Genomic DNA, 25,184 nt, shown 5'->3' on the forward strand with positions numbered 1-25,184 from the left:
GACAACTGGACAGAATGTTCTCCATTCCTCCATTGTCTTCCATTTTAGGACCCCACGATTCTGAGGAACAGAAGCTTTGTCCTGTGAGGGCTCTTATGATGTATATTGCCAAATCATCATCCAGGAGGCAGTCTCGCAAGAGACTGTTCATCCCGTTTTCCTCTGCGGCAAAAGGTGAAATTAATAGAAATACTATTGCGCTCTGGCTACGTACGACCATCCTGGCTGCCTACGATGCACTAGATCTGCCTCATCTTACAGCCAATAACCCACACGAGATTAGGGCCCTGGTGTCCATCATGGCTCTCCATAGGAACTGCACCGTTCCAGCCATCATGGAGGGATGCTTCTGGAAGTCCTTTACTGTCTTCGCTAGCCACTACCTGCGGGATTTGGCCGTCGAGGATGCTGAAGGTCTTCAATCCTTTGGGCCACTGGTGGTTGCCCAGCAACTCACCTGACCTAGCGCCCATTAGGTAACTACTTCTCCAAACCTTCTGGTCTTAAGGATAACTTACGCCCTGGGTGTATTGTTTTCCTTAGGGTTTCCGTGGGTTACTTCTTGTTCCAGGTGCTTCCTGCGACAGTCTGCCGATTCAGTTAGTTTTCTGTGTTTCCCTTGGCATGTGGTCTTGTTTTTGTCCCCTGCCGCAACGCGGAACGGGGACTATGTATTCAGCAGCGTCCGTCCGTACGTACGTCCCGATTCTTGTTAACGCGATATCTGATGAACTGTTGTACCCAATGTCTTGAAATTTGGTGACAGCCTACATTAGGGGATTATGCAGACTGTTGTTAACAGTCATATTTGTTGTACCCTTGACCTTATTTTCAAGGTCACCATGACACTGACTTTTCAAACTTTTAACTCCTTGATATCTTCAAGGTCACCATGGACTGTTGTACCCAATGTCTTCAAATTTGGTGACAGTTTACATTGGGGTATTACACAGACACCAGTTTATTTGGGTGACCTTGACCTTATCTTCAAGGTCACCACAATACTTTGACCGTTTTTTAAAGGCGATATCTCATAAAACATTGCACCCAATGTTTTCAAGTATGTTGACAGCCTACATTGGGTGATTATGCAGACACCATTCATTTCAGGCATCTTGTATGTGACCCAAAAATAAAAAGTAGTAAATATAGATATTCCATTCTTTAGCGACGGGGGACATTGCCATATCAGTGGCAAACACTTGTTCTTTATGGGACGGTCCTCTGGAGCTTAACACCGCCATCCTACTGTCGAATCCATATGCATAAGACCTATGGTAAGGTCAGTTAAAAATTTATTAAAATCTAAATATTTTAGATATTTAAATACTAACCTTACCATAGGGCGGTAGCTCCCTCCCAACGCTGGATGCTCCTCCCCTCTCTGGGCTCTTCGGACCTGGTCAGTAAAAGTGATTTTTGGATAGACAACGCTTGCGCGGAGAGGAAAGATCACATCACTTCTGTTCCTGTACACTCGTCGATACTTGAGGCAGCCATTCTAGAGAATGGCGAATCAACGACTGTCTGATCTCTTTTAAGCGGAGATTGAGGTAATATGTATAAGACCTATGGTAAGGTAAGTATTTAAATATCTAAAATATTTAGATTTTAATAATATTAGTGGTCCCTTTGAGTTTGTTTTAATCATTATTAACTGTATTTCTGTTGTGTTAAATCATCAGGTCCGAGACTTGAGGCAGGAAGCGGGGAGACAGTGACGCTATGTGCCTCATCAGGAGAAGAAAGGCTGAGCTGGGTGAAGGACCTCAGATACGTGCTCTATGCTGACATAGGTGGAGGTATGTACACCGAATGCCACATTTTGCTGCAATTATTATCGTAATTAACTCTTTCAACACCAGTCACACCAGAGGCATTTACTGCCATGACACCGAGTTCCCAGAGACTCTAAGGTCATAAATGAAGCCTATGTTTATGAAGGAAATTATAAGCTTGTAAAACGTTATTACTACCACATCTCATACACCATTTAAAAGATCTAATCCCACTGTTGATAAATATGAAGTTTATTTTTATAATACAATTCAAATAATACAACTACAACTTAAATAAATTTATTTTTTAATGAAAATGCAAGTTTACATTTATATCGTCCAGATAAACCACGAATAAAGAAGCAAAACTATGGCGATTTTGTTCCATTTGTGACATGTCATAACATGCCCTAGGTTGACTTTTTCTTTATATTTTCATCTTTACGTCAGCAACTAATCAGAAAATTATTATAAAAGATTTCTTAAATAATATGTATGGTCTTTCAATAACATTCGCGCCTATTTCCCGATATCATAAGTCAGGTAAGTGGCTTTTCCTCCGTGTCCGGTAACATGACACAACAACGGAAAATACCTCCAACCACCTTTTATTTGACTAGCCATTGTATGAATAACATGCGTAACAGCGAAAATCGAATACTTTGATGTCGGGATAATATGAAAAATTATAAAGCATCATTTGTTAAAGCTCTGAACATCAACAATATCACTGTATCCTGATGCCCAAAATTCGAGTATTTTTCACACTTGTAAGAAGCGATTTTCTTGGATAAAGATTGGTTTCTAATATTCTCTGAATTTCAGACATTTGCATTTCAAGCATGACGTTAAACCCAATTTCACCTCACCTCACTTATAGTGTCATTTGCTGCAGACTGCTGAATATCTGCCTCTGATCTCATGTAAATAAAATCCCTGTAGAGTCTTGACCTTGCAGCAGAAGTGTAGGATAGATTTACTGCCTTATTATCTCAGTCAATCTCTTCTCCTGTCATACTTAACCTAGTTTGTTAGTTTGTTGGTGAACACCATACTCATAATACATGTAGCATATCACTATGGAAACAAGCAAGTGTGGACCAGACTAACCAGTGATTAACATCATGAGCATCGATGTTAGTAGTTGGGATGCGATGACATGCGTCCACCTGAGTGAGTGAGTTTAGTTTTACGCCACACTCAGCAATATTCCAGCTATATGGCGGAGGTCTGGAAATAATCGAGTCTGGACCAGACAATCCAGTGATCAACAGCATGAGCATCAATCTGCGCAACTGGGAACCGATGACATGTGTCAACAAAGTCAGCGAGCCTGACCACCCGATCCCGTAAGTCGCCTCGTACGACAAGCATGAGTTACTGAAGATGAATATTCTAATCCGGACCTTCATGGGTATGTCCACCTGAACCTATTAGTTACGTTGTATAACAAGAAAGGGTTTTAGACAATCAGTTCTAACCCAGATCTTCATTGTTACATGTTAACTACATGTTATCATTGAGTGAAGATTTATGTCTATCTGTATATAACTTTTTCGTGACCTTTTTCAAATAACAAAGACAGGAACAAAAACAAAAGCATTCACTAATACCTTCATACTTCGTATATAGTCACTTCCAATCAATGTTTGTTGTATTTCTGTTTATTTTCTTATACTAAATTTCATCTGGCCCACAACAAGAAGCAACTTTGCTTGGCCTAATGGTGATAAAAACTACTTACATGACCCACATAGAGATATGACACTAGTAGGCTTTACACCACACCAGGTGTGAATCCCCCACATACCTGTGAGATGGGAAACAGCTGTCAAATGTTACTATTTTCCCCCATGTGGCCAACCTGACTTACAAAATCAATATTTGTATGGATTTCATGCCTAAAGATAGCAGAATTATGTAGACAGATAGACATATATTTTTGCTGATGAAAATCTGTACGATTTGTAGATTACGCTTTTCTGCCTCCCATCCACATGTAATATGCCCTAGTTGTTCTCGCCGCGTTTAATTCACGTTGCAGTTACTGCATTAATTTATCTCATTCTGCATTTACCAAATATCATCTTTCTGCGGCCTTTAAGACGTGCTGCAGATAGATCACGCAAACAAGGGCAAAACATGGCAGAGAGTCCAGATATTCCATCCAGTCAGCTGCTAGCGATCGACCCTCTCCCGCCTGGTGTTCTGCTAGAGACCCCTGCGGCAGAGGACGTGGACGATCCGCTACTCGAAGAAACGACCGCCTCTCCCAGACATCTCGGCCATTGCAGACCAAGTCTAAGAGGGCTCATCGTCGTCTCTCAACGCAGATTGAGGACACCCAGGGCAGCGCAGACTTCCAAGGGAAATCTCACGAAGACAGCAAGAACTTTCTCAGCCGAGATCGTCTCCAGCAGCAGAACTGGGCCTCACGATGATCAGCCGATAATCATCCCCACTTACGCAGAAGAAGCGACCGGTGTCAGCTGACCGGGTGACTTCAGAGATCACCATGCAGCCTGATGCCTCTACGCCGACGCCAGACGTCATTGATGTGAACCCCATCGCTATGAAAAAGACGCCGACGACTTCTCGATACAGATCATCCCAGAAGACATGATGCGGCAGATTATGAACATCATGGAGGACCACTACAAACTTCGCCGAAGCAGGTCCGAAACCAGCGAAGGCTCCAGCGTGAACAACACCCCAGAGGCAATTCCCCTCATTAACGTAGCAGCCAAGGCGATGTCACCTTCGAAGAAGTCCAAGACTACCTTGACGAAGGACCTAGATGTACAGCCTTAGCTTCAAGGCCTTGGCGAGAAGGCGGAGAGATCATCACCATCTTCGATTTCATCTCTAGATATGGACTCAGACCATCAGACATCACGGAAGCCTTTCGCTAAGGTCATATCATCGATCCCCCGGACCGGGCCTTAAATGAAGCAGGCGAAGGCATTCGCGAGGACGCCATGATTCCAGATCTTCATCATCTAGAAGAACATCGAGGGACTGCCGAGAAGCTTCGCTGGCTATCAACATTCACCTCACAAGTCTCGGTGAAGATCATCCATAGGCGATCTCCACTTCGCTTCATCACCAGGTCGATCACCCGTCAGATCTCCATAGAGCGGCGCATTGGGCAAGTCAACTAGATCGCCACAAACCTCATCAGATATACAGACAGCTACACGCGGTCCCTAAGAGCATCTACAATTTGTTAATGATGATGGTTTTGAGGATGATGGAGGAATCATATTTTCTGATGCAGAGATACGGTGACGCTGATGGTCAATAACCTAGATCTCACATCACCATCTAAAAGTGGCAATACGAAGCATGACGTATTTGATGAAGGAAGATGATCCAGATGCAATCACTCTACCCCGACGATCTCGACATTAGGCGGCGCCAACAGAATCTAGATGCAGCTTTCCAGAAAGCTACGAAAGTTCAGATACCACATCTGCTCCAACTTTCAAGCCAAGAAGTTTCCACGCGATAACATGGACTCCTTCTACAAGGCCCAGGACGCTCGATGAGAACTATAAAGATCATCAGCCGATGTAAAGAACAAGATTTACAAGATGGATGATCGTTGGTGGCATCATATAGAAACCATGGCGAGGCGGTATGTCTTTGGGTTAAATAGATCTAGGACGATCAATGAGACTCTTATTACTAGATTCGGGATTCCACGACGGAAGATGATAGAATGATTTATTCTGCCTTACTTATGCAAAGAAAGATCAGCAGTTTTTAACGGATCATCTTACATCTGTTTCAGCAGCACTTGACCTTTAGCTCGTCGTCAAGGCCTCCTCGCCTCCCTGTACTTGGGGAGAACTTTACAGCCCCACTTTATATACAGCCCCCGTGGTCGACAACATCCATCTTTGACGGAGAAATCCAAAGTCGCCATGAAGTCTCTAAGGATTCCAGGGAAGTCCCTTATGATTAGATCGATGGACACACTAGCCAGCGTCATTCGATCAGACTTCACAAAGATACTCAGGCAGATCTAAGTTCACGGGCCTACAAAGAGCAAGAGACAGGAAGATAGCCAGCTCTAGAGGTAAAGATTCTTTAAAATCAAGCCCTATATGGCAACTATAGAGGAGGATCAGGAAGAGGCAGGACACCCCAGAGGTTCCCGCAATTATAGGCAGCTGAAACACAGGTTCGAACGACTGGAGTCTTCCACCCCCAGCCGTTCCAGTACAGCCAGCTCAAGTGGGTGGGCTTTGCTCAACTACACTGGGAAAACTGGGGAATATTGCAAGACCGTACGCTCTCCAACATTCTTCCAACACGGTTTCTCCGTATCCTCTACAGGCCAAGCCTCCGCTGACAATCAAACCCCCAAGTTCGATTACATAAGCCAGCAACTACCAAAGATAAGAGAGGCTGTTTCATCACTCCTATCCAAACAGGCCATAGAAGTAATAGATCAAACAAACGTCGAACCAGGTTTCTACTTCCAGTTTTCCTAGTTCCCAAGAAAAAAAACTCCACGGAGAAATACAGACTCATCTACAACATGAGCTTTTTCAACAAGAACTATCTACGCAAACCAATCGAAGTTTCGCGATGATACATTTACCTCAGTTACGCCAGATGATTCGTCCTATGGACTACATGGGCAGCATAGATCTACAGGATGCCTACCTGCACATCCCCATTCATCCCGATTCCAGGAAATACCTAATCCATTTACTCTAGAAGGGCTACATTACCAGTGGAAAGTACTCCCATTCGAATATCATCAGCCCCTGGCTATTCACTGAGGATAACGAAAAGCCGATTATCACCCTCTACATCGCCAAGGGCTACGCAGTGCGTTTACCTCGACGACGGGATACAAGATAGATCAAGATCCACTGCGCTCAAACTACAGTTAAATTACATCATAAAGCTACTAACACAACTAGGTTGGTTAGTAAACTTACGCAAGTCGGACCTAGTACCATCGCAAGACCTGCAGTTCCTAGGGTATTCGATTCATCACAAATCGCAACCGTATTTTGGTACCAGAAGACCGCTATTCAAGATACAGCAGACCATTCCACCAGCTCTACTCTCTCCGCTACCACTCGCGACAATGGCAGAGCCTACTAGGGTTCTTCTCTACATCAGCCCAAGACATGACTGTCACAGGCAGATTACGAGATACGCCCCCTACAGGTCCTCATCAGCATCCATTTCAACGATGTACAACCATTCAGTTCTACCAAACATCTCAGACCAAGATCTACTATGGTGGACCAAGAATCATCGTTGCGAGCGAGTGGATTTGTTTAGCACGAATACAATACAAAACCCATCTGTATGTAGACGCTGCAGTCACCCAAGGTTGGGGAGCTCATCTCACCAACCACTTTTATATCAGGGTTATGGAATCAGCAAGAATGCAAACTCCATATAAACAGTCTAGAAATGAAAGCTGTAATCAGCAGCCATTCTACATTGGAGCACATTTCACCTAATCTTGGCGCCTAATGGTGCATACAGCGACAATTCTGGACAGTGGCGTTCTACATAAAATCACCGCTAAGGCTCAGCGAGATCGATGAACCTTTTTGAACCCTATAGCTTTCAACTGTTCGATTTAATACAAGATCTAAATTCTACATGTCCAGAGCAGTGCACATTCCCCGAGCCAGAAATATACTAGCAAGCTGGCTCTCTCTGGGCCTCATCTACCATCACCGACAGAGTGGATGGATCAACAGGGAGATTTTTGCCCAGATAATCCAGAAGCAATTAGGGCCCGGCTAATAGACCTATTATTGCACGCCGATTCAGCAATCAGCTACCGACATTTAAATTGTCACCGGTCCCAGACCTCCCAAGCGGGCAGCCAGTTGACGCTTCTAAGTCTATCGTGGGAGGCCTCTAATGCGTCTGGCGTCCGCCATCCAGCAATAATACCTCAAGTATTACAGAAAATCAGACAAACACAGAGCCTACAACTCACTTTGGTCCCTTACTGGCTGACCAGAGCGATGATTTCCCATACTAATTCAAGAAATCGGGTCAACCAACACTGGAGCTACCCAGCGCGCCAAACCTGTTAATTCGTACTCACACCAAACAGAATTGCACGCGAGCTTGGCAATGTTCCAGCTACACGTATGGACTGTATACAAATGTGTTTGAACAAGAGATGATATTCTGCCAGGAAGCGGCAAAACGTCCACGCGGCTTGCCTTCAAGATTGCTGGCTTCGTGGCAATACTTAGGCGACGACAAGTGGCACAGTTTGAAAATTATGCAACAAAGAAGGGTAATGACAGCTTAAGAGAGGCTTCACAGCCTCAAGTGGCAGACTATTTGTGTTACCTCATGCCTAAAACAAACATTTAAAGGTTCAACGATATCAGCATATCTTGCGAAAGCTTTAGCCTCTGTAATCAATCACCATGAGAGCGGGTGTCAAATTAATGAGATCTCCAGAGTTACTGGCCTTTCTGAGCTTTCGATTGGAGGACCAAAAGCGGAAGTTCCACGCCTAGCTTTTGGGATCTTGAAATGTAGTAGTTACAAACACCTCACGAAAGTGAGGTCTATGAACCTTGGAATGGAAACAAACTTTGAATTTCTCTCACAGAAAACACTGTTTCTAAGTATGCGCTAGCCACAGCAGCAAGATATGTCTGAAATTCACGCTCTGGATTACGTAGAGGATACAGTTTGATGACAATCATAACACAGCACACACTCCTCGATTAAGATGGGATTTCATCGCTAAAAATCAACTGCCAGGTCAGCCAGACAGATTATTATTCCACATCAGTGCTATCCTCTATTCTCGGATCAGAAGATACACCAAGACCTATCGCTGTGTCGGTAAGAGCCAAAGTTTATTTACTTAATTTCGATCCAAAACAAGGAGAAGATTTCAAACGCTTATTCATCCCTTATCTCTACGAATCAAACAGAAGTGTCAATGGACCACAATATCTATTTGGATAAGGACTGTCATTCTCCTCAGGCTTCTACAAGGCAGCAGGCTTGGACCCACCAACAGCATCAAATCGCATGAGATCAGGGCACTGGCCTCTACCTCAAGCCTCTCTACACGGTAACTGTTCCTTGAACACCATTATGGAAGGATGCTATTGGAAATCTAACATGGTATTTGCTAATCACTACCTGAGAGACATCACTACAGAAGATGTCTCTGGCATTCACCATTTCGACTCACTGGTCCTCGCTTCAGCAACTGACAGTCCCTCGTAGGCATTAAAATATTATCCTCACAAGATTAATATGTATTTTATATGACAATTCATCTAGCTTATAACTCCACGGAGTTTTAGGGCTATGTATATATGTTCAGCTTAAGTATTCAACCTTAAGCATATACTTTGGTATAAAGCTCTAGTGCCTCTATCAGAGTCACCTATATATATATATATAATTTATATGTATTGTTCAATATATTCATAATGTAATTCCCCTTTAATGGCTTTATATAACCTATGGTTTTCTTTTATACAGAAACATCCTAAATCTAAGCCTTTCATGAAGTTCTCTAAGGGATATTACAGTATATCTATACAAAATCACTAATTATAAATCCAAAGTATTATGTTACCCACCTCAGTTCCTGTAGGATGCTACACGGCAAAGAGCATGAGTCAGGATAAGGAAAAAATATGTAATTTTTAGAGTAAAATTGATATTTTATACTTATCCTGACTCATGAGGTGTTAGCTCCCATCCTCCCCACATAACACTTTGGATTTCCCTGTAAATTCAAGTGTTGAGCTCGCTAAATCAGGAGAGAGAGTGGAGCACATGGCCAGAGGGTGGCTACACCTTTCCCGCCAGGGGAAGCAAAGGGGAGCAACCTTCGTGGTGAGTACCAATTAGTGATTTTATTTTGAAGGGAGCTTCAAATAAGGAGATACAAGTGTTCCACCTCATGTTCTGAAGAAGAAGAAGAAAGCAAAAGAAAGCAGGAGCATTTTGTGTAACAAGGATTTCTGAATCAAAATATGAATTAAAAACAAAACAAAAACACTCTGATTGAAAGTATGTTTAGATTGAACTCCTTGTATTTTTCAAATGTTACTTTTTATCTAAAGCTTTCCCCAAAGTATGAACAAGTTAGAACAGTCATCACAATTAAGAACACTGTATATATATTTTTTATTCATTCAGATAGGTATACAAAGACAGGGAGTACACAACTCCATGTTAGGGCTGGTTACATATTGGCAACTCCATGTTAGGGCTGGTTACATATTGGCAACTCCATGTTAGGGCTGGTTACATATTGGCAACTCCATGTTAGGGCTGGTTACACATCGGCAACTCCATGTTAGGGCTGGTTACATATTGGCAACAAAGAGTTACAAATTTTCAATGTAAGAAAATATAGTTACTAGTATACATATTAGGGCTGGTTATATATTGTAGCAAAGTCAGGGAGCGACTCCAAGCAAGTCAGGGTTACAGTGTTCTAATTTTCAAGTAATTATACATCAGCACAAGACTCCAGCAGCAGACTCTCATGGGTTACAGCACTAAATTTACATCAGAAGATGTGAAAACATAGGTACCCAAAGTCAGGGAGTGCGACTCCAGCAACAGACTCTCTGGGTTACAGGCATGTTCTAGCTAATTATACATCAGCAACAAGATTTACTAATTTCGAAGTGTGAAAACATAGGTACACAAAGTCAGGGGTGCAGTGCCTACGACTCCAGCAACAGACTCTCTGGGTTACAGGCATGTTCTAGCTAATTATACATCAGCAACAAGATTTACTAATTTCGAAGTGTGAAAACATAGGTACACAAAGTCAGGGAGTGCACGACTCCAGCAACAGACTCTCTGGGTTACAGGCATGTTCTAGCTAATTATACATCAGCAACAAGATTTACTAATTTGAAAAACATGTGAAAACATAGGTACACAAAGTCAGGGAGTGCAGCTAATTATACTCCAGCAACAGACTCTCTGTGAAAACTAGGTACCCAAAAGTCAGGGTTACAGGCATGTTCTAGCTAATTATACATCAGCAACAAGATTTTACTAATTTGATAAGTGTGAAAACATAGGTACACAAAGTCAGGGAGTGCACGACTCCAGCAACAGACTCTCTGGGTTACAGGCATGTTCTAGCTAATTATACATCAGCAACAAGATTTAAGAAGTAAAACATAGGTACCCAAAGTCAGGGGAGTGCGACTCCAGCAACAGACTCTCTGGGTTACAGGCATCAGCCTGGGATAGAACATCTTGTCCATTTCAAGACAGTATTTTCCGCCTTGATTTGTTGATCCAAAGGATGGCTGTGAATGTCCATTACAGGCTATGGGCCAAGTTGGTCAAGTTCCTTGATATCTACACTTCCAACAGTTCCTTATCTATGGTGATGCTACTTGGATGCCATTTATCTGTTATTCTCTTCCTGTAATCATAATTGCAAAATTCTATTTAGACAGACTGAAGACATTTTCAGTAGGAGTTGGAGATTATAGGAATATGTATCTTTTGACTGGTAGCCCTAAGTGTTTTCATACTGTATCTCATGATAAACTGATTTGCTTGTCTTGACAAAATTAAAGTGAGTTTATTTTTACGCCGCACTCAGCAATATTCCAGCTATATGGCGGCATTCTGGAAATAATCAAGTCTGGACCGGACAGTCCAGTGATCAACAGCAAGAGCATTGATCTACGCAATTGGGATATGATGACATGTGTCAACCAAGTCAGCAGAGCCTGACCTCCCGATCCCGTTAGTCGCCTCTTACGACAAGCATGGTTTACTGAAGATCAATATTCTAACCCAGACCGTCATGGCATTTAAATCCTGAAGATATATACACTTGCAAGTATATCAATATTTCTTTGACATCATGTCATTGCTTGGCATACAAGGAGAGTGAACACAACAGCGTTAAGAGAAATGATATTCAGCTATTAATGATAGATAACATTACATTTACAAGTAACGTAATTGTAATGACCTTTGCAACTGGTACAAATACAGACATCTTCGAATACCAACCTCCATATTAGTCCAGTATCTGTTGAATTATAAAAAAATCAATGTGCTCAGGAATTGTGCAGCTTTGCCCAAAGTTACCAATCAATAAGATATAACATAATCTATTGTTCACTGTGGGTGGTTCATCCGGCAGCCGGGTCTTATCTGAAGATTTTAAAAGATGGTGTTCACTGTTAGCCTGCCCGGTGTTTGACATTAAGGAAGTAAGTAAAGACTGGCTAGCTCAGAGTGAGGTGAGGTGAAATTGGGTTTAACGTCGTGCTTGAGAATATTTCCCTCATATGACGATGTGCATGTGTGTGTATGTGTGGCTGCTTGTACTAGCACAGACTGAAGCTCGTTTTATCGTGCTAGCCCACTGAGAGACCATGCTGCAGTTAAGCTTGAATACCCCACTCAGACACAGTATACTGACTCCAAGCCGACCAGTCCTTGATGTACCCATTAATGCCGAGCGCCAGGCAGGGACCAACAAGTTCCATATTTTAACGTCTTTTGGTATGACGCGATCGGGGATCGAACCCGCGACCTTCCGCTCTCCGGGCGGACGCTCTAACCACTACACCACGGAGGCGGTTCGCTCAGAGTGATTATACTGGGGCATTAAAGTCATCCCTCACAATAACGCCCTTTGCGATACCACGGTTTCAGGTAAATGGCAGGGTAATCTGTGGCTCCGAAAAAAAAGTTGCCCAGCGATCACACATCTTCACGTCATCGGAAATAGCATATCAACAAATCTGCTGGTGTTCTCAGGTTAATCATGTTGTATACTTGTAAAATTCAGTGCAGATTGCAATAGACAGTATTCATCGTACATATCCTTGTATTATGTGTGTTCAGATGCTTAAAAAAACATTTGGGGTTTTCTTGAATAATCACACGAACATTAGAACATTGTAATAACTTATAGGAGACAACTTTATCATAAAGACATGCCATCAGCTGAGTACTTGTGATATTTGCTGTGATGCAACACACTGTGTCATAGCGTGGGTAAACACTACCATCCGAAACATATGATGTCAGAAAACACATAATAAAACGATCTTCATCGATTTCATTTTATTTGATTAAATTTAGCCCCATTTTCATTCATTAAAACTTTACAGTACTATCTGAGACATCGCATGTATAACTGAGTGGTCTAGCACTTAAATTATAATAAAATTGACAAAAGTCTGGACTAGAACAAGAGAAACACAGATGCATGCACATTGTTATTTAGTGAAATAATCCTGAATGTGATTTTGAATCCCATTTTACCTTATCTGAACATTAATGTTACATCTGAACAAAAGGCTGACTTCACTGAAGTCTCCTGGAGCAGCTGACAATATCTTCGTTGAGATAACATATTAGTTATAAATCGTCAAATGCTGTATCATACGGGGAGTGTGGAAGATATCCACTTTATGTTTCCTATCATATTAAATGTATTAAGTATTACTACGATTGTTAAGAATGCAATGTCAAAGATATGCTTTCCAATGTTATAATATGCTGTTGTCCATTCTTGAGAGAAAAAGGCAGAGTTGGGCCAATTAAGTAAAATATTTACTTTTTCGTTATGGCTATGGTTTTGTTTGGATAAGCCAAGAGGTTGGGGATCCAGATCATTTCATTTATATCTTTAGTCAAACTGTTAAAGAATGTGCTTATCAGAACTGGCACTATTCTCTTCAGAGTGATTCTCTCGCATTTTATCATTCTCATAAGTCTTTGCTTAATTGTGAAAAATATTTGTTAAACATTAGTTCCCATGAGCATAGACGTGTATTAACTTTATTTAGAAGTGGATATCTGAGTAAGAAAATTTTTCTTTAGTAATAACTCCTACATTTGTAAACACTGTAATGTAATGCTGAATGAAAGACATGTACTGTATGATTGTGTATATTTTGTAACAGAGAGAAAACGTTTCATCCCAAATTGTAGTAATGGTAACCATAATAATGTTTCAAACCTGTGCCAATCAAATAATAACACTTTTCTGTTAAATCTTGCTAAATTTCTTAAACATGTGTTTGAATGTATATAACTAAAGAAAGTAACTCTGTAGAATCTTATGTTATATTGTACATTTGTACTTTGGGTCATATGGCCTTTCTACAAATAAAAAATAAAATCTTGAATCTTGAAAAGGCTGACTTCACTGAAGTCTCCTGGAACAACTGACACTTCATGTTTTGTTTTTCAATGTCTTCGTTGAGATGACAGTGAGAAGAACATAGAGTGAACTTTGGAAAACTGGGACTGTCGAGTGAAGAAAATGCAATGAAATCTTTAAATTCCCTGTCAGTTCACTGTTTGTCCCCAATTTTGGTAGAATGTGTGAAGCTCAGTAGATGAAGACTTCACTTGTCATTAGTAGGACACAGGTTCTTTCCCCACACTACTAGAATGTGTGAAGCTCCGTAGATGAAGACTTTACTTGTCATTAGTAGGACACAGGTTCTTTCCCCACACTGCTAGAATGTGTGAAGCTCCGTAGATGAAGACCTCACTTGTCATGTGTAGGACACAGGTTCTTTCCCCACACTGCTAGAATGTGAAGCTCCGTAGATGAAGACTTTACTTGTCATTAGTAGGACACAGGTTCTTTCCCCACACTGCTAGAATGTGTGAAGCTCCGTAGATGAAGACTTCACTTGTCATTAGTAGGACACAGGTTCTTTCCCCACACTGCTAGAATGTGTGAAGCTCCGTAGATGAAGACTTCACTTGTCATTAGTAGGACACAAGTTCTTTCCCCACACTGCTAGAATGTGTGAAGCTCCGTAGATGAAGACTTCACTTGTCGTTAGTAGGACACAGGTTCTTTCCCACACTACTAGAATGTGTGAAGCTCCGTGAAAGACTAGATGAAGACTTCACTTGTCATTAGTAGGACACAAGTTCTTTCCCACACTGCTAGAATGTTTGAAGCCAAATCTTTGGTGTCTCCATGTTTTATTGTTGAAAAGGACCTATACACCTTAACTGATCTTACCGTCAGTACCTGTTCCCTTCATTACAATCAACTCACGATCATCTTTGTCCTTGCAGCCATATTTGGTCTGAACCTGGAGGAAGCCATGAAGTTCACCCGCGATGAGGGGAAGAAGATCCCTGCCATCATAGAGAAGTGTGTGGAGTACCTCTATGCTAATGGGCTGGAAGTTGAGGGAATCTTCAGGTGGGAATTTTCATAATTGTGTTTTACTTCCAGAATTGAAATCTTACTTGAATTGGAAGGTTTTAAAGTACCAATTAAAGATGATCGGGGTGATAATTCGGCTTACCCACGGAACATAACATGCTGATACTGATTTTAAGGGGTCAAGTTTGGACCTCAGCTTTTGGTAATATACAGTAATACACAAAGTTGAATTGATCTTGTTTTCACTCAGTGGTAGTTTTCTAATCTGCAAAGTGTTTGCTAGTTGTGCTAAAGGCCTGAATTCATTTCCCCTTATTTTGTTATGGAATTGTGATGTCCCTTGCCATGATATTACTAGGAAATTGTTAAAAGCAACATGGACACTTCCACCACTCCTCCAGTTGTCTTCAACGTGATGTGCCATTGAACAGCCACTGATAAGGGACCCGTTTCACAAAGCTCTCGTAAAGCCCTAAGATCTCATTAACTTTCCTCGTAGCATTCCTACTTCCCTTTACTGTAACATTGACTTCTATAGTCATAACACCACTTCCAGAGTTTTGTGAAACAGGGCCCTGGGTTTTAAGCTTGTAATTTAATCTAAAATTGGGCCTAATGCTATGTATTCATGTTCATTTGTTTCATTGAATTATATTCTAATTGGAGTGCCATGGGTATTCTTGTGTGGAGAAGTAAGGCCCAATTAATATATCTACACTGACTTCTGCACATATTGCATAATAGTACTTAGCCAGTGAAGTCTTCACCAATTTGTAGATGGTTGGATATTTTAATTGACTTTTTGAGAGAATCATTGAGATGAGGAGAGGTTTACTTTTGAAGAAGAAAAAAAATCTTGAACCTCTATACTCATATTGATTGATCATTTTCACATTTTGATTATTTTATATTGATCTGAAAATAATCTATTTCTGGACGTTTGATTCTGTCTCAAAACTGATTATTTATGAAGTTCTCTTTGCAAGGTAAGCCATCATATAATTCCTGATAACTTTTGTTAATGTGTGTCTCTCTTTGCAGGTTACCAGGGCTACTTCCCTTATAAGAGAACTGAAAGAGAAGTTTGATTGTGCCGAGAAAGTGTCCTTTGATATGCTTCAGCCTGATGTCAACAGTGTTGCCTCTTTGTTGAAGCTGTACCTGCGAGACTGCCCGAATCCATCATCCCCTGTAACCTCTACCAGCGGTACATGAACCATGCACTCCAGGTTCATCAACATGCCAAAGATGATGAAACCAAGGGCAAGTGTGTATTTTGAACTACAGAATGCCATGCCCGATATGCCCAAGGACAATTACTGCATCCTGAAATACCTGTGCAAATTTTTTACATGATGTTGGTGAAAAATGTGATGTCAACAAAATGACTGTGAATAACCTGGCCACAGTGTTTGGTCCAAACATCATTCGACACATGGATGACAACCCTGAACTGTTTATGATCACAGCAGACCTGACTCAACAGCTTGCCTTCATGATGATCCAGAATTACTTAAACTGTGTTTACTCTGGAGTACAGGGATGATGGAATATCGACGCGTTCCGAGGGTCACAACACTCAGCGTATGTAATCAGCTGTTGAAAATAAACCGGGCTCAATCTTAAAAACTACGCTGCCGCCATATTGGCTGCACTGGTCACGTGACGAGCCGAGGCATAGCTCAGGAGCTTTCCGAGGAGTGACCACTCCCCCTTATAGAGTCTCCCTGGTAGGACACAAGTTCTTTCCCCACACTGCTAGAATGTGTGAAGCTCCGTAGATGAAGACTTCACTTGTCATTAGTAGGACACAGGTTCTTTCCCCACACTGCTAGAATGTGTGAAGCTCCGTAGATGAAGACTTCACTTGTCGTTAGTAGGACACAAGTTCTTTCCCACACTGCTAGAATGTGTGAAGCTCCGTAGATGAAGACTTCACTTGTCATTAGTAGGACACAGGTTCTTTCCCCACACTGCTAGAATGTGTGAAGCTCCGTAGATGAAGACTTCACTTGTCATTAGTAGGACACAAGTTCTTTCCCACACTGCTAGAATGTTTGAAGCCAAATCTTTGGTGTCTCCATGTTTTATTGTTGAAAAGGACCTATACACCTTAACTGATCTTACCGTCAGTACCTGTTCCCTTCATTACAATCAACTCACGATCATCTTTGTCCTTGCAGCCATATTTGGTCTGAACCTGGAGGAAGCCATGAAGTTCACCCGCAATGAGGGGAAGAAGATCCCTGCCATCATAGAGAAGTGTGTGGAGTACCTCTATGCTAATGGGCTGGAAGTTGAGGGAATCTTCAGGTGGGAATTTTCATAATTGTGTTTTACTTCAGAATTGAAATCTTGCGGAATTGGAAGGTTTTTAAGTACCAATTAAAGATGATCGGGGTGATAGTTCGGCTTACCTACAGAACATAACATGCTGATACTGATTTTAAGGGTCAAGTTTGGACCTCAGCTTTTGGTAATATACAGTAATACACAAAGTTGAATTGATCTTGTTTTCACTCAGTGGTAGTTTTCTAATCTGCAAAGTGTTTGCTAGTTGTGCCAAAGGCCTGAATTCATTTCCCTTATTTTGTTATGGAATTGTGATGTCCCTTGCCATGATATTACTAGGAAATTGTTAAAAGCAACATGGACACTTCCACCACTCACTCAGTTGTCTTCAACGTATGTGCCATTGAACAGCCACTGATAAGGGACCCGTTTCACAAAGCTCTCGTAAGCCTAAGATCTCGTAACTTTCCTCGTAGCATTCCTACTTCCTTTACTGTAACATTGACTTACGATAGTCATAACACCACGAGAGTTTTGTGAAACAGGGCCCTGGGTTTTAAGCTTGTAATCTAATCTAAAATTGGGCCTAATGCTATGTATTCATGTTCATTTGTTTCATTGAATTATATTCTAATCGAGTGCCATGGGTATTCTTGTGTGGAGAAGTAAGGCCCAATTAATATATCTACACTGACTTCTGCACATATTGCAAGATGGTACTTAGCCAGTGAAGTCTTCACCAATTTGTAGATGGTTGGATATTTTAATTGACTTTTTGAGAGAATCATTGAGATGAGGTTTACTTTTGAAGAAGAAAAAAATCGTGAACCTCTATACTCATATTGATTGATCATTTTCACATTTTGATTATTTTATATTGATCTGAAAATAATCTATTTCTGGACGTTGATTCTGTCTCAAAACTGATTATTTATTAAGTTCTCTTTGCAAGGTAAGCCATCATATAATTCCTGATAACTTTTGTTAATGTGTGTCTCTCTTTGCAGGTTACCAGGGCGTACTTCCCTTATAAGAGAACTGAAAGAGAAGTTTGATTGTGCCGAGAAAGTGTCCTTTGATATGCTTCAGCCTGATGTCAACAGTGTTGCCTCTTTGTTGAAGCTGTACCTGCGAGAACTGCCTGAATCCATCATCCCCTGTCACCTCTACCAGCGGTACATGAACCATGCGCTCAGGTTCATCGATGCCAAAGATGATGAAACCAAGGGCAAGTGTGTACTTGAACTACAGAATGCCATGCCCGATATGCCCAAGGACAATTACTGCATCCTGAAATACCTGTGCAAATTTTTACATGATGTTGGTGAAAAATGTGATGTCAACAAAATGACTGTGAATAACCTGGCCACAGTGTTTGGTCCAAACATCATTCGACACATGGATGACAACCCTGAACTGTTTATGATCACAGCAGACCTGACTCAACAGCTTGCCTTCATGATGATCCAGAATTACGAAACTGTGTTTACTCTGGAGTACAGGGATGATGGGAATATCGACGTGCCCGAGGCTGACCTTCTTCGCTTGTCCACCTGGGATGCCAACCCAGTGCTGAGTCCTCAAGCAGCTTTCTCCCAACCCAATGATCGATCTGCAATGCAAGATCTAAAATCTTTGGATTTGGCATTTGCTGATGAAGTGTTTGACCAGCTTGCTCAGAATAATCAGTCACCAAATAGTCCTGGCAGTCCTTTTGTGTATGTGGATAATCACTATAAAACTGACAGGGAGAATTGTACTCAGGATTTTGATCCTTTGAATGTTCAGAATGAAAAGCGATCAAACACTCTGGGTTCGCGCCCCATACCTCCCAAACGAAAGTCTAAGATAGCACGTGGTAGAAGGATAAGTGAAAGACGAACAGGTAGTGATAGTGAAACCAAGCCTCAAGAAGATCCTTCCCAAAGGCTTTCAGACAGCATTAAAGAAGCTTTAGATCAAAGAAATGAAACACCATCAATAACAGTGTGCAGTAATGGCACGACATCTCACTTGAACAATAACAAGTCTGCTGACGTAGAAGCAGACAACAAAGTTCAGCCATCCGAGGCTCATCTGCTGGCTCAGAATGAGGCTCTGAAGGTGGAGCTGGTGAATACGAAGACCCACTATGGGGAAACATTGAAAAAGTTCCAGACTGACCTGTCAGCATTGAAAGACAGGTATGAGAAAAGGATTGATACAATGGAAGCCATGATTAAGTCACAAAATCAATGTCTTCAGAAGGAGAAGAAGGATCGGGCAGAGGCTGTAGAGCGGGTGGTGCTTCTTCAGGCACAGTTACACGAGTATCAGATGCAGTATGGCGAGATACAGCATAAGTAACATGGAATCTCTTCTCCAAAGGTTAACAAGAACCGCATCTCCTTTGAATGTAGACTCAAAGGGTTTGAATGTCCTTCAGATTGAATGATCACGATTGGGATCAAATGGATGTCTTCAAAGGACACACAAACATCCTGATGCACTGTCTGGTAGTCCTCTGAGCTCCCAGTGGACTGACTGGATCGGTTTGGGACATGATCTGGTTGTTCCCAGAGCAGTAACTCTACAGAGGCAAGAGTGAAGCTTCAGCTACAGGAGTACCAGATGGAACATGGCGAGATTCAGTTCCATTAGTCCTGAACTTCCAGAGAGCTGTCAACTGAACCCATCTCACTGTCTTGCTCACTTCACATGATCATAACTATTGATAGCGTCTGTGTTCAAACAGCTAGTTCTGACATAGGACTTCACAGCATTTCACAGCATTTCACATTGTGATTCTGAAATCATGGAGAGCCTATCAGTGCTGAATTGAATTCTGTTGTTGCAGAATTCAGATTTGTTTGTAATTCATTACATATGTGCCTTGAAGTTGTTGAGCTGTTCCATAGAGTTTCGATGATTTTCTTACATGTATCTTGTGTTTGTTTTTACTAATTGTCTGCAATCAGGAATATGTTCACAAGCAGCTGTGAAGGTATTACTAGGATTTGGACATGAACATTCATGGAAAAAACTGAGAGAAAGATTTTGTACTGTTTAAGAAGGTTTATGTGACCAGTTTTGAGTAAGAACACTTACGATTTTTCTCTTCCAACTTGTGCATCTATTTGCATATGCAACCATCCAGTAAAGCCCTACATTAATTTATTGATGTTCTGCTGTTGACTATACATTCATATTCGCATACTGCAAACTTTAGTCGGATAAAAAAAATAATTTGTTTATTTGACATCAAGCCTACCCTATAATTTTTCAGAAGTAACATTTGTACTTGATAGAAAATATATTTCTTTTTCTTTTTCTTTTTTTCATTTTGCCTTCAACCGTTTTGAATATTGTCCTCAAAATATAAAGAAACATGAAATTAAAGTAAATACTGAAAAAGGTAACTTGAGTGATATTATTTCTAGACACTTTATGCCATAAGCTATGGTATCTGGCAAATGGGAAATAAGATTACTAGTTGGGATGTAACTCTGAATGTAAAGAGCATGATTCATTTGTTGTTCAATCTGTGTTATATCCTCAAAACACCTTAAATTTCAATGAAAAATCATCAGAAATAAATTTCCAATGTTGAATGGAACATATCTCCGAAAGGGCATTAAAATGGTGTTCATAACAGTCAACCTCGTAAACTGTACTTAACTAATGACAAGTTGTCCTTGTAGCATGAGCATTTATAATGCCTGTACAGCATTTTGACTGCATTAACTATATACATACTATTAAGTGTAGTAGGAAAACATTTTTGTCAGTATTACTTTATTGTACCCAACTTACAAAATACCTTTTGTGAACAGATGAATGCATATAAAAATCCATGGTCTCTTTCATAGACAAATTGTTGAAGTTTCTATTGTTTTCTTGTGTCAACAATTTTTTTATAACATTTCGCATTTTGGTGCTGTTCATGCTGCGGGATTTGCTTATGTTTTCTTAGAACTAAATTTCATGTGTGCCAACTGAGAGAAAATAGAGAAGTCATTTGTTTGTGCAGTAAATTTGTTTTAGAATATTTTTTAGTGTGATTAATCTGAGCATGAACATCATTATTCATTACGACAATGGGCATATTGTGATCATTAGGTGTTTGTCAGTATTGGACATACATTAGGACATCACAGTTTTGTCAGGAATGGACACACATTGTGACATCACAGTTTTGTCAGTAGTGGACATACATTGGGACATCACAGTTTTGTCAGTAGTGGACTTACATTGTGACATCACAACTTTGTCAGTAGTGGACATACATTGGGACATCACAGTTTTGTCAGTACTGAACATGTACATTATGACATCCCTATTTTGTCAGGAATGAACACACATTGTGACATCACAGTTTTGTCAGTAGTGGACTTACATTGTGACATCACAATTTTGTCAGTAGTGGACTTACATTGTGACATCACAATTTTGTCAGTAGTGGACATACATTGTGACATCACAGTTTTGTCAGTAGTGGACTTACATTGTGACATCACAATTTTGTCAGTAGTGGACATACATTGTGACATCACAGTTTTGTCAGTAGTGGACTTACATTGGGACATCACAGTTTTGTCAGTAGTGGACATACATTGGGACATCACAGTTTTGTCAGTAGTGGACTTACATTGGGACATCACAGTTTTGTCAGTAGTGGACTTACATTGTGACATCACAGTTTTGTCAGTAGTGGACTTAGATTGTGACATCACAATTTTGTCAGTAGTGGACTTACATTGTGACATCACAGTTTTGTCAGTAGTGGACTTACATTGGGACATCACAGTTTTGTCAGGAATGGACTTACATTGGGACATCACAGTTTTGTCAGGAATGGACACACATCGTGACATCACAGTTTTGTCAGTACTGAACATGTACATTATGACATCCCTATTTTGTCAGGAATGAACACACATTGTGACATCTTAGTTTTGTCAGTACTGAACATGTACATTATGACATCACAATTTTGTCAGGAGTGGACACACATCACACTTTTTATAGAAAACACACATACATTGTGACATCACAGTTTTGTTTGATTTTATACAGTTATATGTTACAATGACTATATCACAGATTCATATCAGGTACATGTAGGACACGCACACCAAACAAGATTTGAAATTTTGAAATGTGATCTTGTAAACTCTATTAGATGATATGTGCCTTAATTAACAGGAACATATATGGGTACTTTTTTATAGCAACTATAGATACTTTGATGTTCGTTGTCAAATATTCTTTTCATTAATGAATAGGTGTATGGAAGACGGCATGTTGAGTGATTGTGTATTGCTGTTTAATTTTGTCCTGGTGGAGTGTGACTTTCAGCCTGAGACAAAAATAGCATCAACTTTCAAATTATCCATTGGACCATGGAGGGTTTCATACATTTGATATATTGGAATATGTATAATTATATATAATATAATTATATAATTATATATAATTTTTATCAAATAAGATTTACACTGATTTGTTAACATATTTATTATAAAAATTTAGATAGTTGTCATATTTCACAATTAACGGTAGCGGAATAACCTCGTTACTGACAAATGGACCAGGGTTGATTATGAACACAGGTATATCCTTGATCATGCAGTCATTTATGCCCCAATTGTATTATGAAAAACATACTGGTATGACTCACCGCAGCTTATTTTGTGGCTATTTCAGCTACGCATGTTTCAATCTAGAAGCATCTGTGGTGGCAGCCATGTCCAGTATATTCATCATAATAGAATGGAGGTTTAATACACTGGATAATCAAGGTCCCTCACATAGTATTATCAGACAGAATAATCATCATCCAGCTCAGTTATTTATGCTGATAACATCAACTCACAAGACAACTGCTTAACTTGGGACTGAGTGAGTGAGTGAGTTTAGGTTTACGCCACACTCAGCAATATTCCTGCTATATGGCGGCGGTCTGTAAAAAATCGAGTCTGGACCAGACAATCCAGTGATCAACATCATGAGCATCGTTCTTAGCAATTGGGATACGATGGCATGTGTCAACCAAGTCCTGTCAGTCGCCTCTTATTACATGCATGGGTTACTGAAGACCAATTCTAATCCAGATCTTCAGGGGTTGCTGACCTTGGGTCTCTATACCTTGGCCCCATTATGATCCTTGTTTTGTCAACACCATACGTGTCCTTGTTGGTTTCCTCAAAGTGCTACACTGCTAGGACTACCCACACTGTGATAACTTGGTACAATTCAAAGGAGTGTTGAGCTCAGTTGACTCAATCGCAAATCAGATTTACCATTAATATTCATAAACAACAGCCCTTATTATCATATTTTCTTATCATCATATTCTTAAGTCAAACAGCATTTCTTTAATCATAACAATAAAAAGAATGAGTGAAAAGAGAGTTGTCTTCTTCACATCCATCTATATAAAGTTTGCTAAACCATAGACCCTCTTTGAAGTTCTAAACACCTTCACAATATATTTTTAGAAGAATAAAAACCATATATATTGGCTAGAAGTAGACAAAAATATTGAAATTTACTCTGCTGTTGCACTTTACAATTCACAGATATCTTCCAAGTAGATCTAGTTTTAGCATTCAAATATAATCATGTTGATATGAGATTGTGCACATGTAAAACAATGTATAAAGTGTATTTGGTAAATGTCAAAGTGTAGCAGCACTTCGAGCTCCCCTCCCACATTATACTGACACACTGTGATATCACTGAAATACTGTTTCGGGGGACATCAGATCCACCTTGCCCATTTGCTCATCAATATCAATTGTAGCCTGACGGTAAAACGTGACTTCCTTGACTTACCATAGATACTTCAATAAACTCCCACCTTGAATTTCTGCCTCTCTTAACAAATCTTAGTAAGGGCATATCTAATTAAATTCTGCAGCTAATGCACAGAAAGACAAAAATGCCAGCCTGGAATAAGCACTTAGTGATATATTATTCTTCTATTTTAATTCTTTAAAAAGCAAATTTAGAACATTGAAATTGTGTGAATGTTTGGTAATACTGTATGGTATGGTTTCAAGTATAATTTGATGGTTCCATTAAACGTTTCGAAATGGATATGGCAAAAAGGTGTCCATTATTTTTGTCAAAATTGAACATTTGATGAGTTCTCTTAAAATTCATGAAACAAATATTTAAAAAAAAAATGCAATTTTGATGTTTCTGAAATGAATGGGAAAACTTGCTTCGAAGAGAAACTGCATCTAGCACCTCCTGAAATGTATAATACTCTGAGTGATTGTTTCAGAAATTGTAGCCGATTCTGTTTAGCTGGTGAGAATGTGTTGTTGTATTGTGACTTTATAGATTACATACAGCCATGCTGTTACCTCTGTGTGTATGGCCCTCATTACATATCATGATTTCTATGTTGTGTGCTCAGTCGATGTATCAGACTTCATGTTCATTATTTATTCATGTATATAAACAGGGATCTGTTTCATGACATACGAACCTCAGCCAAGGGATACTGTTCCGATTTTATTATGTACATATATAATCTGCATTACTTTAAAAATCATTATTTAGATCATGATCCTTTAATTCAATACTGATGCTTTGATTCATTAGATAGAGAGCTCAGTAGTTTCGATATAATGTTTGCTTCTGAACCCAAATTTTCAGATATATGAAACAGAATTGTCACCATTGAACTGGATAAAATATTGGGGTACTATTTTGCCAGTTCATTTTGTTCATAACTATATCAGGAAGAGAATCTGTGTAAGCATTGTCAGGTTCAATCATTTCTCATTAAGTGCCCTGTCTCATTAACATAAAATGTTTTATTTCAGTATGATACCTTTCGGTATAAAGATATGCTGAGATATCATATTGGAGTAACAGCTCAGACTTTATTAAGCTTGAAAGGATTCTGTCTTGACAGGAGAGTTGTGAGGCCACACGTTTTGAAATTA

At 40.1% G+C, this 25,184-nt stretch overlaps 1 protein-coding gene across 3 annotated transcripts in view; it reads left to right on the forward strand.

Annotated features, from left to right (window-relative positions):
• The window catches only part of LOC124289320 (rho GTPase-activating protein 24-like), a 46,846-nt gene extending 25,753 nt beyond the window's left edge, over window positions 1–21,093 (forward strand). For all 3 annotated transcript variants that reach the window (XM_046725928.1, XM_046725929.1, XM_046725930.1), the window contains 3 exons: window positions 1,686–1,802; window positions 17,136–17,265; window positions 18,252–21,093. In XM_046725928.1, coding sequence (XP_046581884.1) covers window positions 1,686–1,802; window positions 17,136–17,265; window positions 18,252–19,590 — 1,586 coding nt within the window. In that variant the 3' untranslated portion in view covers window positions 19,591–21,093. The remainder of the gene's footprint in view (window positions 1–1,685; window positions 1,803–17,135; window positions 17,266–18,251) is intronic.
• The last annotated feature ends 4,091 nt before the right edge of the window (window positions 21,094–25,184 follow it).

The sequence above is a fragment of the Haliotis rubra genome, unplaced genomic scaffold, assembly GCF_003918875.1.
Source record: "Haliotis rubra isolate DU_JTF1 unplaced genomic scaffold, ASM391887v1 Scf44, whole genome shotgun sequence".
In the NCBI taxonomy this organism is placed as follows: domain Eukaryota; kingdom Metazoa; phylum Mollusca; class Gastropoda; order Lepetellida; family Haliotidae; genus Haliotis; species Haliotis rubra.